Raw genomic sequence first — 15,434 nt, forward strand, 5'->3', positions numbered from 1 at the left:
CCATTTCATCTAATCTAGCTTTTATGATCTAACCCTCTAGTTGGGATCCTTACGTATTTCTGACTATGATCAAAGTCATAAGTCAAAGGTTGTTATTTAAAAAACTTTATTATGAGACAAATCAAAGTTTCCCTATATAGTATCTCATACCCAAGAAAAATAATAATCAAGTAAATTTCTTTTATAACAAGTAAATTTTAATAAATTAGACAGATACGTCAGAGAAAACAAGATTTTATTAAAAGTTTGACATCATAGATTTTCAAGAAAATTGAAAGATCAAGAAAGATTAGATATAAAATAGAATACCGCTATGTTCTTGATACATTGGAGATTTTCAACTGGGGGTGTAATTATATCAAAATTTGTTTGTTATATTTGAAACATGGAGAAAAAGAGAACACAGAAATAGAGAGTGGGTGAAAAATTGATTGTATTTTAATTCAAGATATTTCTCTGTTACTCTATACGCTCGTACCACCACTAAGACAGTTTACATGCTGGAGCTAATCGAAATTGTCATTAATTCCCACAAAATTATATCGAATGAAACAATCAAATAGTATCTCATGCAAATAGAAGTAAGTGAAAAAATGTCAAGAGATCTAAGAACCAAACAATTTACGCTCAACTACAGGCCCGTTAAAATTATAACGGGTTTTATTCAAACCACTTTCTTGTCCTTCTTACTTTTCTTTTTATTTGGCTTTTCTTTTTTTCCTCGAAATCTTCTAAATATGATCAAATATCCATAAAAAGTGTCATAACCTATTTTGTGGCAAATATCGTATCTAATTACTTAGTTAAGTGAATTAACCGAATTTAGTTTCACTTTAATTTTGCGGTTCTTTTGCAGTTCTTTTTGCAAGTGTATTATAGCCAGAAATCTATAATGCCAAGAGTAATTTATATAGAGTTTTGAAAAAGTAATATTCAGTATATTTATTTGACAACCTAAACATTCTCAATACTAAAATATCAGAATTGAAGAAAAACAACCATATAAAACAATAAACCTAAAAGAAATTTAATTGTAGATTGATCATACCGATAATTACTTCCATTTGTAGATTCCAGTGTTTTTCCAACTTCAAATGATTTCAAATTTTTAAAATCTTTATCAACCAATTCATCAACATCAACTTGTTCAATAATAAAACTAGATAATGTATCAATAGGATAATTTGAAATATTTAAAAAGTTAGTTCTATTTGTAGGATTAAAATTCATTTTAAAAAATTTATTTCTTCTTCTTGGTTTATTTTTACCCCACCAATCATCTTCATCTGAAGAAGAATCAATTCCATCATTATCATCACTTGAACTTATTTCTAATTCAGTATCATGTATTGATTTTTCAACGAAAACACCTGCATTTAATTCCCAACCTTCTGTTTCTTTTTCTTTCTCTATTTTGGTTCCTTGTGCTTTAAAATTGGATTGATTGTTTTTTGATTGGAAATTTAAATTACTAGATGGTTCGTCTTTTTCTATATCTGAACTAATATCAAAAACATTATCTGCTTCATTATCCGACTGAACCAAATTTAAAGCTTGATCACTTTCATATTCATTACTATGATCATAACATGGAATTTCAGTAGATCCAATATCATTAGATACATCACAATGTTTAACTTTTGCTAAAAATATTTTTGAAGAAGGTTGATTTTCTTGATGAAGTTTTGCTGCAATTGATGTCAAATAATCCTCCCATTTTTTTGAAGTTGTAGTAATTGTTGGTGTATTATTTGTACTGATATCATCGTCACCTGTACCTGAATTTAAAACTAATGCATTTGGATCAATTTGTTGATAAAGTTTCTCATTTGATATTACCATTTTCATAAGTAGTAGCAATGATATAATTGATAATCTTGTATACATTGCTTATTTCAAATTAATTTAAAATTGTGTACAAAATTTTTGTGCCTTCAAAATCTCAATAAGTATTTGGTCTTACCTCTTTTTGTTTTTTATTTATTATGCTGCAAAATTTGTCAAAATCTGAGATTTTACAATAGATCGTGAATTTTAACTCTAACTTTATTTTGAAGGCAAATTTATCAAACTTGGGAATTTAATAATTACTAAATAAGCTCACAAAGGTCTCTGGTCACAATTACATTGAGTGAAAATAGTAAAAAATTCGGTATCAAGTAGTTTCATACTAAAATCTGAAACTTTACTTTATAATACACAAAACTTTGTTTTGTGACAACGACTACTTTTTTTGCGACAGTACCTGAATTTTGGAATATTAAATTGGCACAAAATTATTATTAATGTACAGCTTTATTTCAAAAGCAAACTAGATTTACTAACATAAAACCGCAGAAAGAACCTACGTCAAACATGTCGAATCAAAACAATACAAACTCGCGAACTCAAGTACAACAACAAAACATACTACGATTGCGACCAACAAGAGAACCAATCGAAAACGAAAAAGAAGAAGAAGAAGAAGAAGAAGAAGAAGAAATATCATCAAATGAAGAATCATCCATAGAAACATCAACAATACAAGTCCAACCTATATTAAAATCACAATCCAATAAACAGAAAAAAAAGAAACCAAAAGTGAAATGGCAAGAAGATGTTATAGATAATGAACATATGAATAAAAAAAAAACTAAAATATGTTGTATATTCCATCCAAATAGAACATTTGATGAAGAAATTGAGAATGATGAACATAAATGTAATCATTCTAGTTCAGATTCAAGTTCAGATTCTAGTGACGAAAGTGATGTTGATAATAATGATAATAATGGAGATAGTAATGGATTAAATAAAAATGATAATGATGATGTTAAGAGATCAAATGATTCTAAACCTAATGCCTATGAAATACAACCTCATTATGAAAACAAATCTAAATTACCTAAATAACAATTAAGTATATAGTCATTTTTCGTAAATATAAATCATAAATTAATTTGATTATTTTTTGCAAAATTCTACATTTCTACAAAGTTAAGTATTATTTAAAACTAAGTAAATTAATTGTTTATTAAGTAATGTTTATAGACTAGTTAAATTAGTCTGAATATATAAAAGTAATTAAAAGTATGTAACGTAAATGAAATTGAATTATGAATAAAACTTTACAAAACGTTTTGTAAAGTCATAATGTATTAAGTAACATTTGACATGAATGAATGAATGAATGAATGAATGAATGAACGAATGAATGTATGTATGAATGTATTTATGAATGTATGTATGAATGTATGTATAATATCAGAAATGAGTTTATAAATGAATGGTTGTATGCTAAAATGAATGAATAAATATTTGTATAAAATGAATGATTGACTGAATGAATGAATGAGTGAGTGCAAAAAAAAAAAATGTCTATAGTATCCCCTTCTTTCCTTTATCTCTCTGCTGTTATTAAATTTATACCTATATCTATCTTAATTATTATCTGGATTTGTAATTTTTAATTTTCTTGAATAATCAATTTCATCATTAAATGAATTTTTAGAATAATTAGAATTATTATTTAAAAACATTGTCCCAGGATCTAATCTATTTTCTAATTCATCAATTGGAAACATAATTCCACCTAATCCATCATCTGATCCATCTCCACCTGAACCACCTCCAGAACCATTACCAATATCTTTTGAACTATTTCTTCTACTCATTAATTTTTTTCTTGATAAATTTCTATTTATACCTACTCCTCCAGTATTTCCTGGATTTTGATTATGTTGTTTTTCATCTTCATTATGATTATGATTCATAAATAATGAAAATAAAGTTTTACTTGAATTATCTCTTTTTAATGAACTGAAACTTGAATGTTTACTATATGTCATTTGTTGATGTGGATTTGAATTTAAATTTTTTTCATCTAATATATACCCACTTTTATCTCCACTTCCAACACCTCCATAATAACCATGATTGGTTGATGAATTTTCAGAATATTGATTTTCTTCATCTGTATAACCATCATTATCATCTGAATTTGATCTTTTACCGCATGCTCCTCCACAACAACAACAATATAATATAGCTGATACTATACCTAATATTACTACTCCTACTGCTGTACACGTACCTGCTACTTTTCCTTTATCTGAAAAAAACGCACTTTTATTTGTATTTGTGTTGTCAGTGTTGTTACCATTATGTAGTGGATCCAAACTTGAACTTGAATGTGATGATTCAGTTGAAGATGTGAGCGATGAAGATAATGTAGTTGATGCAGCAGCTGCTATTAATGATGATGTTAAATCTGTATTTGAGTTTGATTCTGTGGTTGATATAGACGAAGATAAATTCAATGATGAAGTTGTTGCATTTAAAAGTTGAGTTATGTACATTGTACTTACTTGTTGTGATTGAGTTCCATTCACTGTCATGACTGAATATACAGTGGACGGTTCTACTTTGGTAGTGGTCTGAACTTCAGTTGTTGATGGACTTGACGATGATGATGATGGGCTATTTGAACTTGAGGTTGATGTAGTTGATGGTGTAGGAGTAACTGTAAAATATTCAGTGACTTTTACTATGTTATTTGACAGATGAACTTGAGTTATTTCGGTTGTTTTTGTGACTAATGTCGTTGGAGTGGCTGCTGGTGATGTTGATGTCGTTGTAGGAGTTGAGGATGTACTAGTTGTAGTTGGAGTGGTTGAAGTACTAGATGATGAAGTTGTTGTTGGTGAACTTGATGTAGATTCTTGTACTGTTTCACTTTTAGTTTCATTATCATCATTATTATTTGAATCAACAGTTGCACTTGGTTTTGTAATAACAACATAACCATAATAACCATTCCCACCACAACTTTCTTGATCAGCATAACCAGGACAACCAATATAGCAATTATTTAATGAAACAGTTGATTTTGGAACATCATTTGAACAACCACAATTATATGAACTAACAATAGCTATTGCAAAACCTTTATCTTTACAATAATCATGACAATAACCATTTGAGTTATATTGATAATATATCAAATCCACATCTGATAAACTTTGTTTTGAACAATAACTTAATGATAATCCATTTGAAACATTAATTAATGATAATATTGATATGATTATGAAATAAAAATTTAAAGTTTTAGGTAGCGAATGTATTAAATTTATTGATGCTATAAATTTATGAAACATCTAACATAAAATATTTTGAGTAAGATTGACAATTTTATAAATTAATGATCAATGATTATGAAGATGAGAATGTTGTTGAACGTCTATGAGTATTTGTACAAAATTATGTTGTTTCAATTTAATATGATTTAAAATTTTGATTCACACGTTTATAAGATAATGATGTAATTATTTAAGTTAATTTTTTCCCTTTAAATCTTTTAGATCTTTAATTTGTTAGATCCCAATCTCCGACTGTTGAAAAGTTAAGATCTGATAATATTGAAAAGTATAAAACTTAAACTCTGTGAATTTGAAAATTTTGAATGATGTAATTTTAAATACAAAATTTCCAACAAATTAATGATGAAAGTGAAAGTATCGCAATCTGAACTGAATTAAATTATGATAACGAATAGAATGAAAAGAATGTTAGGAATTAACAATATTGAAAAAATATAAATTATAAAATCGAAAATAATTCAATAAATTGTAGGACTATAAGAAAAAAAAAAGGAAACTGGTAAAATTATATATGCAAAGGAAGAGATATGAAATTTTTAAGGAATATTGAAATTATTGACATGATGTATTAATAATTTATTATTGTTGTTATAATAATAATATCTATTTTATTATTACCATGCATATTTAGGAGTTTTTACAGATTTCTTTATTTTAATAAATTTTATAATTTAAGTAATTTGACATCGAGGGATAAATATTTAAATATCAATTATTAATATTTGATTTAGATTTATAACCAAGAAAGTATGATTACAATTAATCAATTCAGTAAACTAATTGTAAATAAATTAAAGGGTTAAAAATAGATTTGGGGGTTAGTACACAATAATCAAATCTTTGGCCGAGCTATTCATTGATGCACTTTTCTTGATAAACAACCTTCAGATAAGTAACGGAATTTAAAGAAATGAAATACCGCAAAATCTAAGATTACTCTTTTGAAATAATTTACGTAAATAAACTAATCTCTTATACTCTTCTAATATTTGTGTAATTATAAAATCAAAAATCATATTATAATAATTGACACAATCAAAGAAAAGATACAGAAATAATTTCAATATTTAGTAAATTATACATCTCAAATGATACAATCCGAGTTATGATAAAATATTTACAATTTGAGAAAACAAACTAAAACATTTGAGACAAAGTTTATCATTCAATATGATCAATTAATTTTAATTCTCAGATGGTTCTTTAATAACTTTGCTTTTCTCCAGGTAAATCATATTGAGTAATTAATTTGTTTGTTTTGAATTTGAAAAAGTTTAATATAAATTCTATAAATAACTTTTAAATAATAATTTATTATTTAGTTTCAAAAATCAAATATAATTTTTACTTTAAAAGAGGATAGTTCGTTAAGGTGAAAAATCCCTTTAAAAGCAGAATAAGATAACATGTGATGATTTACGATAAAAGCTTTTCAAAGTACAAAGTTATAGTTCATTTAATTGATCCATTTAACTTTTATTTACTTCTTCAAGATGTTTCTAAATCAGTCTATCCTATTCTGTTTTCAAAATTATTACCTACAATTACGAGCAGATTGCTTAAGCGGGTAACTTTTATAGTTGTTTGGTGGTTATAATTGACGAACTTCCCGAGATTGAATAAGTGAGACATCTTTGATGATCATTATATATTATTACTTCAATTTAATATAACTCATATGATAAATGTAAAAGAAGGTAAATGTTTTATAAAATGTCAAAATATATTTTTATTGTAATTCGTTTGTGTGATTATTCTTACTCGAAATGAAAAAGAAAAAAAAACGTTTCACAAAAAAGTAAACTTAACTTTAAACTTTATTATTTTTGTATCTTTTACTACAAACAAAGTAATTGTTAGTAAAATTTTTTATGTTGCGGAGTTCCTGCTTTAGTTTACAGATTAAATTTGTGATTAGCCACAAGATTAAATTATTTTTACTTTTTGAAACAGTTGTAATTTATTAAGAAGAAGTTGAAATCAAACGATGATAAACTTAATTCTTTTGATAGTGTGATAGTTAATACAATGCATATAAATAATTATAAAGAAGAAATTAATTTAGTAAACATATTCTAACTGAGACAACAATTAAAAAGAAAAAAGAAAAAAAACTATACAGAAAGCAAGTTCAGTAGAAATAGTAAATATAAATTTTATACGCAATTATAAGAGTTCATCGTATATTTCATCTTAACTTTCAAAGTTTTCCATGCATACTTTTATAATTTAAAAGAGTAATATAATAAACTAATATAGCAAATTAATTCTTAGTTTTATTTTAGTTTGTAGATTTTGTAAAAACACACAAAGATCAAAACTTTTTTCATTGATGTAAACACTTAAACAGAACAAGGAAAGGCTAACAAAGAAAGGCTAACTTTGAATCAGTGATTCATTACTTTATAAGTAAAATGCATAGGCTATGTCGGAAACAGTTACTAAAGTGATGTTGAAACTTTCTAAATTTGGTTAACTTGTTTCTACATTCGATGAATCATGTTTACAATTGACAAATCTCTCCATATAAGTTGGGATGGAACGGATAGTAAAAAAAAAGTATTTGTTTTTTTAATTCAACTATAAACAATACTTTCCACGAGATAAATGAATCAATCACAAAACCAGTAAGTGCTCATAATTTATATAAGAAACTATAAACAAATATAACAACCCCTTGTACATAATCTACTATTTTCGTTTTTAGTGTTAATGCATAAGGAGGAATTTTCCGAATTATCAAAAAATATAAGTTTGCTTATACTGAAAGTAAAAAAGTTTAAACTCTACATACCCTTTATTTGAAATACTCAAACAGGTAAATCAAGTTACTTAAAGTTATGTTTCAATTATAAAAACGGTTTCTTTGAAATTCTAACTTATTCTATGCATTTCCATTTACATAATCTTAAATGTCTCACAATTTTTTGTTTATCCCCTCCTCTTGCTTTCTCGAGAAAATGGTTAAATCGGCTGATATTTATTTTTTCAATACCGATGTAGAAGTTTGTTTTCCTATTTTAGTTTTTGAAACAAATCGGCTACTTCACTTTTTTCATCTGTTGTGATTCTACATAGCGAAAGCCCCCTCGCTAAAAAAAATAGAGCACTTTCCAGAAATTAAGAAAGTGATCCTTAACAGTAGAAACTTAAGCGGGTCATAGTGCAATCCATGTATAGCGATAGTTTCTCGACTTCAATTTCAATAATCTGCGTTAATTCAAACAAGCTAAGTCCTACTGCTTTTTCCCCAATCAAGAGATTGGCAATGTCAATTGAGCAACAAAATGTTGATGTAGATCTGTATTAAATTCAAAGACGTCATATAATATTTTAAGGAGTATAAAAATCAAATGAAATCTTGATTTACATGTGATTCATTGCTCACGACAAATTAATCAGCTATATTTTGAGTAGAAGCTATTATATGTATATAGCAAACAAGTCAATTTCTGAGTTTGGAGAAGGTACTCTTTGAGTATTACAGTTTCACATTTAGGCGGTATTCCTCACATCAGAAATTTTTGATTGACCAAATTTCATCGCAAACTTGAAAAAAATTTAAGTTTTGAGGTATTCATGCAACTAATCTCCTCTGAAAAATTTAAAACGTTTAAAATAAGCACATTAGTAAACTAGTAAGTAGCTCATGCAGGAGATAACAGATGTCTATAAACTGATCTATTCGATATGTAATTAATTTATGGGGTATCTGTACTATTTATACATTATCTATACAAACTACATTCATTTAAAATACGTTCAACATATTTATTTATTCCAATTTTTGAAATTTCTATATTTTGTCTTTTTTGAGATATACTTGATTTGGATTTAATCTTATTTACAATTAATTTTAATTCCTTTTGAGGTATTGTATGTTTTATATTGGTTTCTTGATCTTGATTCATAAAAATATCTTCTGCTTTTGATGACATTTGTGTTTTAAGTTCATTCCATTTTGTGAGTTCTTTTGATGTGAATGGAATCCATGGATCTACTAGATTCGAGTTTGTGATTTTTGAGTTGACATATTCAATTGATGCTTGTAATTTGATTAATTTATCTTTCGTTTGTCTTGCTATAATTTTATAGTTTTCAGGAATTGTCTGAGCAACAGAATCGTCATTTTCATATTGTATTACGGTCGTTGGTATATTTAATGAGGTTGTTGCATCATGAATCAATCCACGGACTATAAATAAAAGTTGTTTGAGGATTTTAATGTTCTTATTTTCATCTAGTAGTTGTTTGATTAATAAGGTATAAATTTGTAGTAGTTTTGGTGGTGAATTTGAATTCGAGTATTTACAATATTGATGAAACATTGGAGCAGATTTGAAATTTAGTGAACCATCGTTTTTAATACCTTGTAGAAAAAATTTCAAGCCATAATCATCCTCTATAACTGATGATACATCTCCATTCTTCGCTTTGTGAAAAATTATCTTATTTTTAATCAATTCATCATTTTGCCAATTTTTATAATTTAAATCATTTTCAATGAAAAATATAACTTCTCTAGTATCTTTCGTAATGTTCATAAAATCATCTAATATTCGAATAATTAAAGATCTTGTAATAGGTAGTTTCGAATTCTGAATAGTTTCTAAATACAATTCCTTTAAATGTAAATTCCCAATGGTATCGTAAATTTTTGTCCATGTATCTAAATTTATATCTATTCCTAACAGTTGACTTAATTTTAAGTATTTCATCACAAGTTTAAAACTATTTGAATTTGATCTTATCTTGGAATGTTTTGATGCAATTTTCAAAAGGTTATTTATTGTTTCTTCGTTGATTAAATGACCTTCTTTATTCATCACTAGTAACAATTCTCTGGCAAACAAACTTTGATTCTTATCATATCCGAAGTATTTTATTAAATAATTGAAAGTTGTAGTTGACCTATATGGTTTGAATTTTTCATTATCTAATTTGTGAGTGAATAGTAGAATTTTGGGTATAATTCCAGATTTTAAACTTGATGAGTTCAAATAGTGATACCTTTTATGAGTCAAATTATATATGTATGATTCAAAATTCTCGACAGTCAATGGAGTTGGTAATGCTGGAATTTCATGAAAACAATCCGTATTTTGCTGATGTTTTAGATTTTTCTGTTGTTCTTGATTAATAATGTGTTGATTGTATGTTACATTGTTTATATTCTTTAAATGAACAGGAGTTATTTCCACTAGAAATTTTAATAGTTTTTGAAATAGTAACCTATTCTCCATGTATATTTCTACTTGAACATTTAAATTTTTTGAATTTTGTTTTTGCCAATTCGAAGTTGCATTTGATGTGTCATAGTCTTTCTTGTCGGTGTCAAAACTTTTCAAATTTTCCAAATTCAAAGGTTTTAAAAATTCTTGAAAAAGTTTTGTAGTAGATTTATGGTTTTTAAATTCATTTTTGGGTATATGAGTCGATTTTAGATATTTGAATTTTGGTGGTTGTGGAGTAGTATTATGCTGATTTTCTGTGCTTGAAGATGGTTGATGTTTGGGTAGGTTCTGCCGTATTGATTCTATCAGTTTAACAGTTCTACCTAATCTTGAGATCGTTTCCTTTATAGATATCATATCATTGTTAATAATGTCAATTAATGGTTGTAAAACTTGTAGATAATGTTTTAAATATAAGATAAAAAGTTATTCTGAAAAAAAAAAATAATATTGAAACATCACATCACTTCAAAACCATCAATCATCACTAACCGACAATGGCAACAAGAGAAGGTTTCACAATCCCAGCATCTATATCACATGCAGCATCAGGTCAAGTGACAAGTAAATCCCTTGGTGTGAAATATAATTGTGCACAATGTGCTGCTTCTTTTTCATTAAGTAAAAATGATGCTATTAGATGTAAAGAATGTGGTCATCGTGTTATTTATAAAGCAAGAACTAAAAGAATGGTACAATTTGAAGCAAGATGAATTAATAGAGTTTGTAAGAGGAGATAGAATACAGCTTTAAAAAGTAGAGTTTTACATTAGTTCAGTTCAAGTGGTTTGCCATTAGGTTCATATTTAATTTATGTACATTATGTAAATATACAAAGGTTATTTGAAAAAAAATTATATTGAGAATTCATTCCTACTTAATATTAGCTAATGGAACTATAGATGGTCTGCCATGAGCACATTGAAATGGTAGTTTACATTTACTTAAATTTTCAATTAATAAATTCATCTCTTCAAAATTTAATTCATCACCAAACATAATTGCAGAACGACAAGCTTTTGAATTTGTTAATTCCATTATAATTCTTGGGACATTATTGAAAGCTAAGAACCAATCATTTAAATCTAGCTTGTTTAACTTTAAATTATTTTGTAAATCATAACAGTGTTGTAATATTATATTCTTTGAAAATTCCCAATCTTCTACACATTTGTTAATCAATATCTCAGGGAGGTAGGTGATGTAATATTTCAGATCAGCATCTAAGTAATAAACGATACCAAAAAGTTTGAAATTGTCCTTGTATTGTTCAAGTAAGAAATTTTCATTTTTTGTAACATTAACCGGAATTGGTGTAGCTAATCTCAAACTTGGTTTTTCCAAAGTAGTAATATATTCTTTCATCAATGTTTCAACTTTTACCCTTTCATCACTTGCATGTTGATCTAACACCACCAATTTATTATCTAACAATAAAAGAATAAATTTTTTATCAATCTGATTAATCACTCGATAATTACCAATCTTAAAATCTTCAAGTTTTGCATTTTGATCTTGATGATGATCTTGATCATGACAATTGCATATATTTATTGGTGGAAACGGAGTTGATTTCAATTGTGGTGGAGTAACTTTTGATTCATGTATGCTTAGCAAACCTTCGATTTCCTTCCTCTTTGTAGTACCAAATCTGGCATTAGTTGATAATAAAAATTGATCAGTTTTAGATTTCTTGATTGGCAGCAAAACCAATTCTTCGGTCAGTTTTCTTTTTTCACCAATGGTTACAAATTTCTTAAATATTTTGGTTAAAATATGAACAATAATTTCCCAAGAATAAGAATGACTTGTAATTTCTGACTTATCACATGTAATGTAAATAAGAAATACAGGAAATTTATGATATGGTTTCCCAGTTGATTTGGTTGGAGTGACAACGTCTGTAAAGTCGTTGAACACCTCATTGAATGTATTAGAAACTTCTTTCTCTGTTGTGACCAATAGTCCATTAATGAAAATGTATTGATGACTTTTGGAATTTATAGGATTTAACCCAATTATTCCATCAAATTTGTAATTCTTGAAGTCAGCTTTAATGGTTTTAAAATCATCTAAATCATATATGTCACTCATTAATTTTCTGAAACTTCTTTCTTTTAAATTAATAACAAATTGTACTTCAAATGAAAATCGTTGTTGATTGTATAATGAAAAAGATACTAAGACATATTTGGCTTTAATTAATGATTGTAAAAATGATAATTTGACACTATTCAAAATTCTATAAGTTGATGTGGAACTAAGCTGCTCTTTCCTTACTGGTAGATTGTCAAAAATATTACTAACAAAATAAATTGTTCCATGTTTCTCAAATGAGGCAGGTTTGAAGTAATTATTATCTAAAGTTTTTATATCATATAATTGTGCATGTGAACCAATTAAAGTATATGGGCACTTATACTCTGATGACTTGGATATAATTGAAACAGTTGATATTGACTTAAACAATATTTCTTGATTTTCTAATTGTTCTGGAGTGTAGCCATCTCCATCATCTTGTAAAAAAACTGATAATGATGATAAATCTAATTTTATATTAATATTACGTGAATTTGATTTAAGACTTAATTTTAATAATTCCTCGATGACAGAAGTAATTGAATTAAAATCCAAATGATATTTTAGCTGATTAATTGTTTCATCGTCTAACTTTCTCAATTTGTTCATATACTGTTTTGAGAAAAAGGTGTTTCATGTATCTAAGAATTATACTATTTTAATACGCAAATTCTTACAAATATATTAAGAGAAAAGTTTCAAAAATTTAATTTATACTTTAAAAATTCAATAAATATACATATCATACAAGTTACTAACCAATTAATAATCAAAATTTTTCCAATTCTCTCATCCAATTTCCAATCATTCTTAGGTATTAATATACATAATACAATCATATTCCAAAATATTGCTATAACTCCAACAAATAAAATACTTGATAAGTCCAATATATGACTTCCACCTACAATAATTCCACTGAATCCAAATGAACAAAGAGCTAATAAAGGACCACCGAAACATGCAGCAAATGCCATAATTGGAAATCCTAATTTAGCCATTGTATAATTTGTGATGAAATCTCCAATTGAATTTCCTAGTGCAAATAATGTTATACCTAATAAATCATCACTTAGATTATAAACTGTTGATATTACTCGAAGAATGCTAATGATCTCGGTCGCAATTAACGAAATGTATGTGATTGATATTATAGTACCAAATATTGTTTTAAAATAATTTATTGCATCAGGCTTAAGTCGATTTAGTTTATAAATTATGAAAGTAAATGGAACACTTAATGCAGCAAATATGATTTTTAAAGTCCAAGATAAGTTAAAACTAAAGATGAAAATGTTGGTCCCAAGAAATGTTTGTGCAATTAAAAGTTTGTCAATTTCTTCGGCAACAGGGACTGTCAATTTCAACAAAATTGAGATTGGAAGTAGTATAAGTAATATTATTTTTCTTGGAATTGAAGTTTCTTCAAGTAATTGTGGACAAAATACTTTCAAAAATTTATTAGAGTCGTTATCATTGAATTCCGCCTCATTTGTCTCTAATTGGATTGGTCCCACCAAATTTGAATGACTTGATAAATCTTTTATTAATTTATTAATTCCATATGTCCCACTTTCTATTTCATAATCATGATGAAATTCAATATCTTCAATTGTAGGTAAATGAGAAGTTTCATCATGATATATTTCATCTTCTAAATTTTCAAATATCCCTCTAGATCTTCGATCTCTTAAAATTGCAGCCATTCTTGATTTTTTTCTATAATGTCCTATAATTGCAATTGATACATAAATTGAATATAAAGATATTAAAACTGTACAAGCAATCCAATTTAAACTTCTTGATAATAATGCATATGTTATAATGGCATACACTAAAATGTACATTAAAACATCTTTCCCAAATAAATATTGAGGTACTTCAAATGGTTTTATAATTCCAATGCATCCAATTACACACGTTGAAACGAAAAAAGAAGCACCAATTAATTCAGCTAAAGCCAAATTAGTTTCTCTCATTTTCATAGCTTCATAAGTACTAAAAATATCTGGGGCACTATTTCCAAATGCTAATATAGTTAACCCCGCTAAATTATCCGGTATTTTCAAAAATGACTTTGAAATTGTATGAAGATTTGGACATAAGTATTCCAGTGCAGTCATTCCTAATGCCATGAAAAATAATGCTAGACATAATAAAAAGGGAATAATAGTTGATTGAGTACAATAAAATAATTCATAATAATTGATTAAACTCTCATTTTGACAATTGTCTTTAATGAATTGACATTGATTAGTTTGATTATTAACTTGGGAACAATTATTTGCTAATGACAAATTGATTAATAATGAAATTGCAATGATCAACTGCATTAAACAAGGTAACTAATGTGGCATGTAGATATAGTTTTTGGTAGTAAGAATATAGAATTAGAATTAAATGTTCGTAATGTTTTTTTTTTTCTTGTTAAAATTAGATTTGGTCTTCAAGTACAAAAAATGATACATGTAAAGAGGTAAGAAGCTAATTTATGTAATGACCCAAAGAAATGTACCGTTGATCCTTGCACCATCTCCCATACGGACGCACGAAGGCAAAATCCTTAGAAATGAAATAAAATTCATTCAACACATGAGATGCTGCACCCAAGATCAATTGTAGTTTTATTCTCCAGTCCATCACAAAAAAATTGAAACCTCCGAAAAAGTTACAATTCTACAACAATATTCATATTGGTCATGGGTCAAGAATGCCATAATGGATTCAACCTCAAAAGAATGCTTTAACATTGTGGATGGCTGTGAATTTTGCGTTAAAGAAGAAAAAGAAGTAAGAAAGTTTGTAAAGAAAATTTTTAGTGAAGAAAAATTTATTGTAATCAAAAAATTCTACTAGAGATGTGGTAGCTCTCTTCTCATTTCGTAATGTATATGATAACCATCGAAGAAGTAACAAATATAGAGTGCAAAATTAAAAGACTGGAAAGGATCCACAAATATTTTGAAATTGCAGGATAAAA

At 26.9% G+C, this 15,434-nt stretch overlaps 7 protein-coding genes across 7 annotated transcripts; 2 read left to right on the forward strand and 5 right to left on the reverse strand. All coding sequences in view use genetic code 12, as the record gives it.

Moving 5' to 3' along the window:
• Positions 1-978: 978 nt before the first annotated feature.
• Positions 979-1,842, reverse strand: PGA19 (Pga19p; the record flags this gene model as incomplete). The annotated part of the gene is made up of 1 exon (XM_051762621.1): positions 979-1,842. The coding sequence occupies one exon, from the start codon at positions 1,840-1,842 to the stop codon at positions 979-981; it is 864 nt and encodes a 287-aa protein (XP_051620682.1).
• A 513-nt stretch (positions 1,843-2,355) lies between these two features.
• On the forward strand, positions 2,356-2,892 carry KGF54_002171 (type 1 protein phosphatase-activating protein YPI1; the record flags this gene model as incomplete). Its single annotated transcript, XM_051762622.1, has 1 exon — positions 2,356-2,892. The coding sequence occupies one exon, from the start codon at positions 2,356-2,358 to the stop codon at positions 2,890-2,892; it is 537 nt and encodes a 178-aa protein (XP_051620683.1).
• Positions 2,893-3,419: 527 nt separating this feature from the next.
• WSC4 (Wsc4p) lies at positions 3,420-5,138 on the reverse strand (the record flags this gene model as incomplete). The annotated part of the gene is made up of 1 exon (XM_051762623.1): positions 3,420-5,138. The coding sequence occupies one exon, from the start codon at positions 5,136-5,138 to the stop codon at positions 3,420-3,422; it is 1,719 nt and encodes a 572-aa protein (XP_051620684.1).
• Positions 5,139-8,869: 3,731 nt separating this feature from the next.
• KGF54_002173 (uncharacterized protein) lies at positions 8,870-10,732 on the reverse strand (the record flags this gene model as incomplete). The annotated part of the gene is made up of 1 exon (XM_051762624.1): positions 8,870-10,732. The coding sequence occupies one exon, from the start codon at positions 10,730-10,732 to the stop codon at positions 8,870-8,872; it is 1,863 nt and encodes a 620-aa protein (XP_051620685.1).
• Positions 10,733-10,872: 140 nt separating this feature from the next.
• Positions 10,873-11,088, forward strand: RPC10 (DNA-directed RNA polymerase core subunit; the record flags this gene model as incomplete). Its single annotated transcript, XM_051762625.1, has 1 exon — positions 10,873-11,088. The coding sequence occupies one exon, from the start codon at positions 10,873-10,875 to the stop codon at positions 11,086-11,088; it is 216 nt and encodes a 71-aa protein (XP_051620686.1).
• Positions 11,089-11,248: 160 nt separating this feature from the next.
• On the reverse strand, positions 11,249-13,063 carry MLH3 (mismatch repair protein; the record flags this gene model as incomplete). The annotated part of the gene is made up of 1 exon (XM_051762626.1): positions 11,249-13,063. One exon carries the CDS (start codon positions 13,061-13,063, stop codon positions 11,249-11,251), a length of 1,815 nt encoding a protein of 604 aa, XP_051620687.1.
• Positions 13,064-13,152: 89 nt separating this feature from the next.
• On the reverse strand, positions 13,153-14,787 carry KGF54_002176 (uncharacterized protein; the record flags this gene model as incomplete). The annotated part of the gene is made up of 1 exon (XM_051762627.1): positions 13,153-14,787. The coding sequence occupies one exon, from the start codon at positions 14,785-14,787 to the stop codon at positions 13,153-13,155; it is 1,635 nt and encodes a 544-aa protein (XP_051620688.1).
• Positions 14,788-15,434: the final 647 nt, after the last annotated feature.

The sequence above is a fragment of the Candida jiufengensis genome (genome assembly GCF_024610255.1).
Source record: "Candida jiufengensis strain CBS 10846 chromosome Unknown scaffold4, whole genome shotgun sequence".
NCBI classification, from domain to species: domain Eukaryota; kingdom Fungi; phylum Ascomycota; class Pichiomycetes; order Serinales; family Debaryomycetaceae; genus Lodderomyces; species Lodderomyces jiufengensis.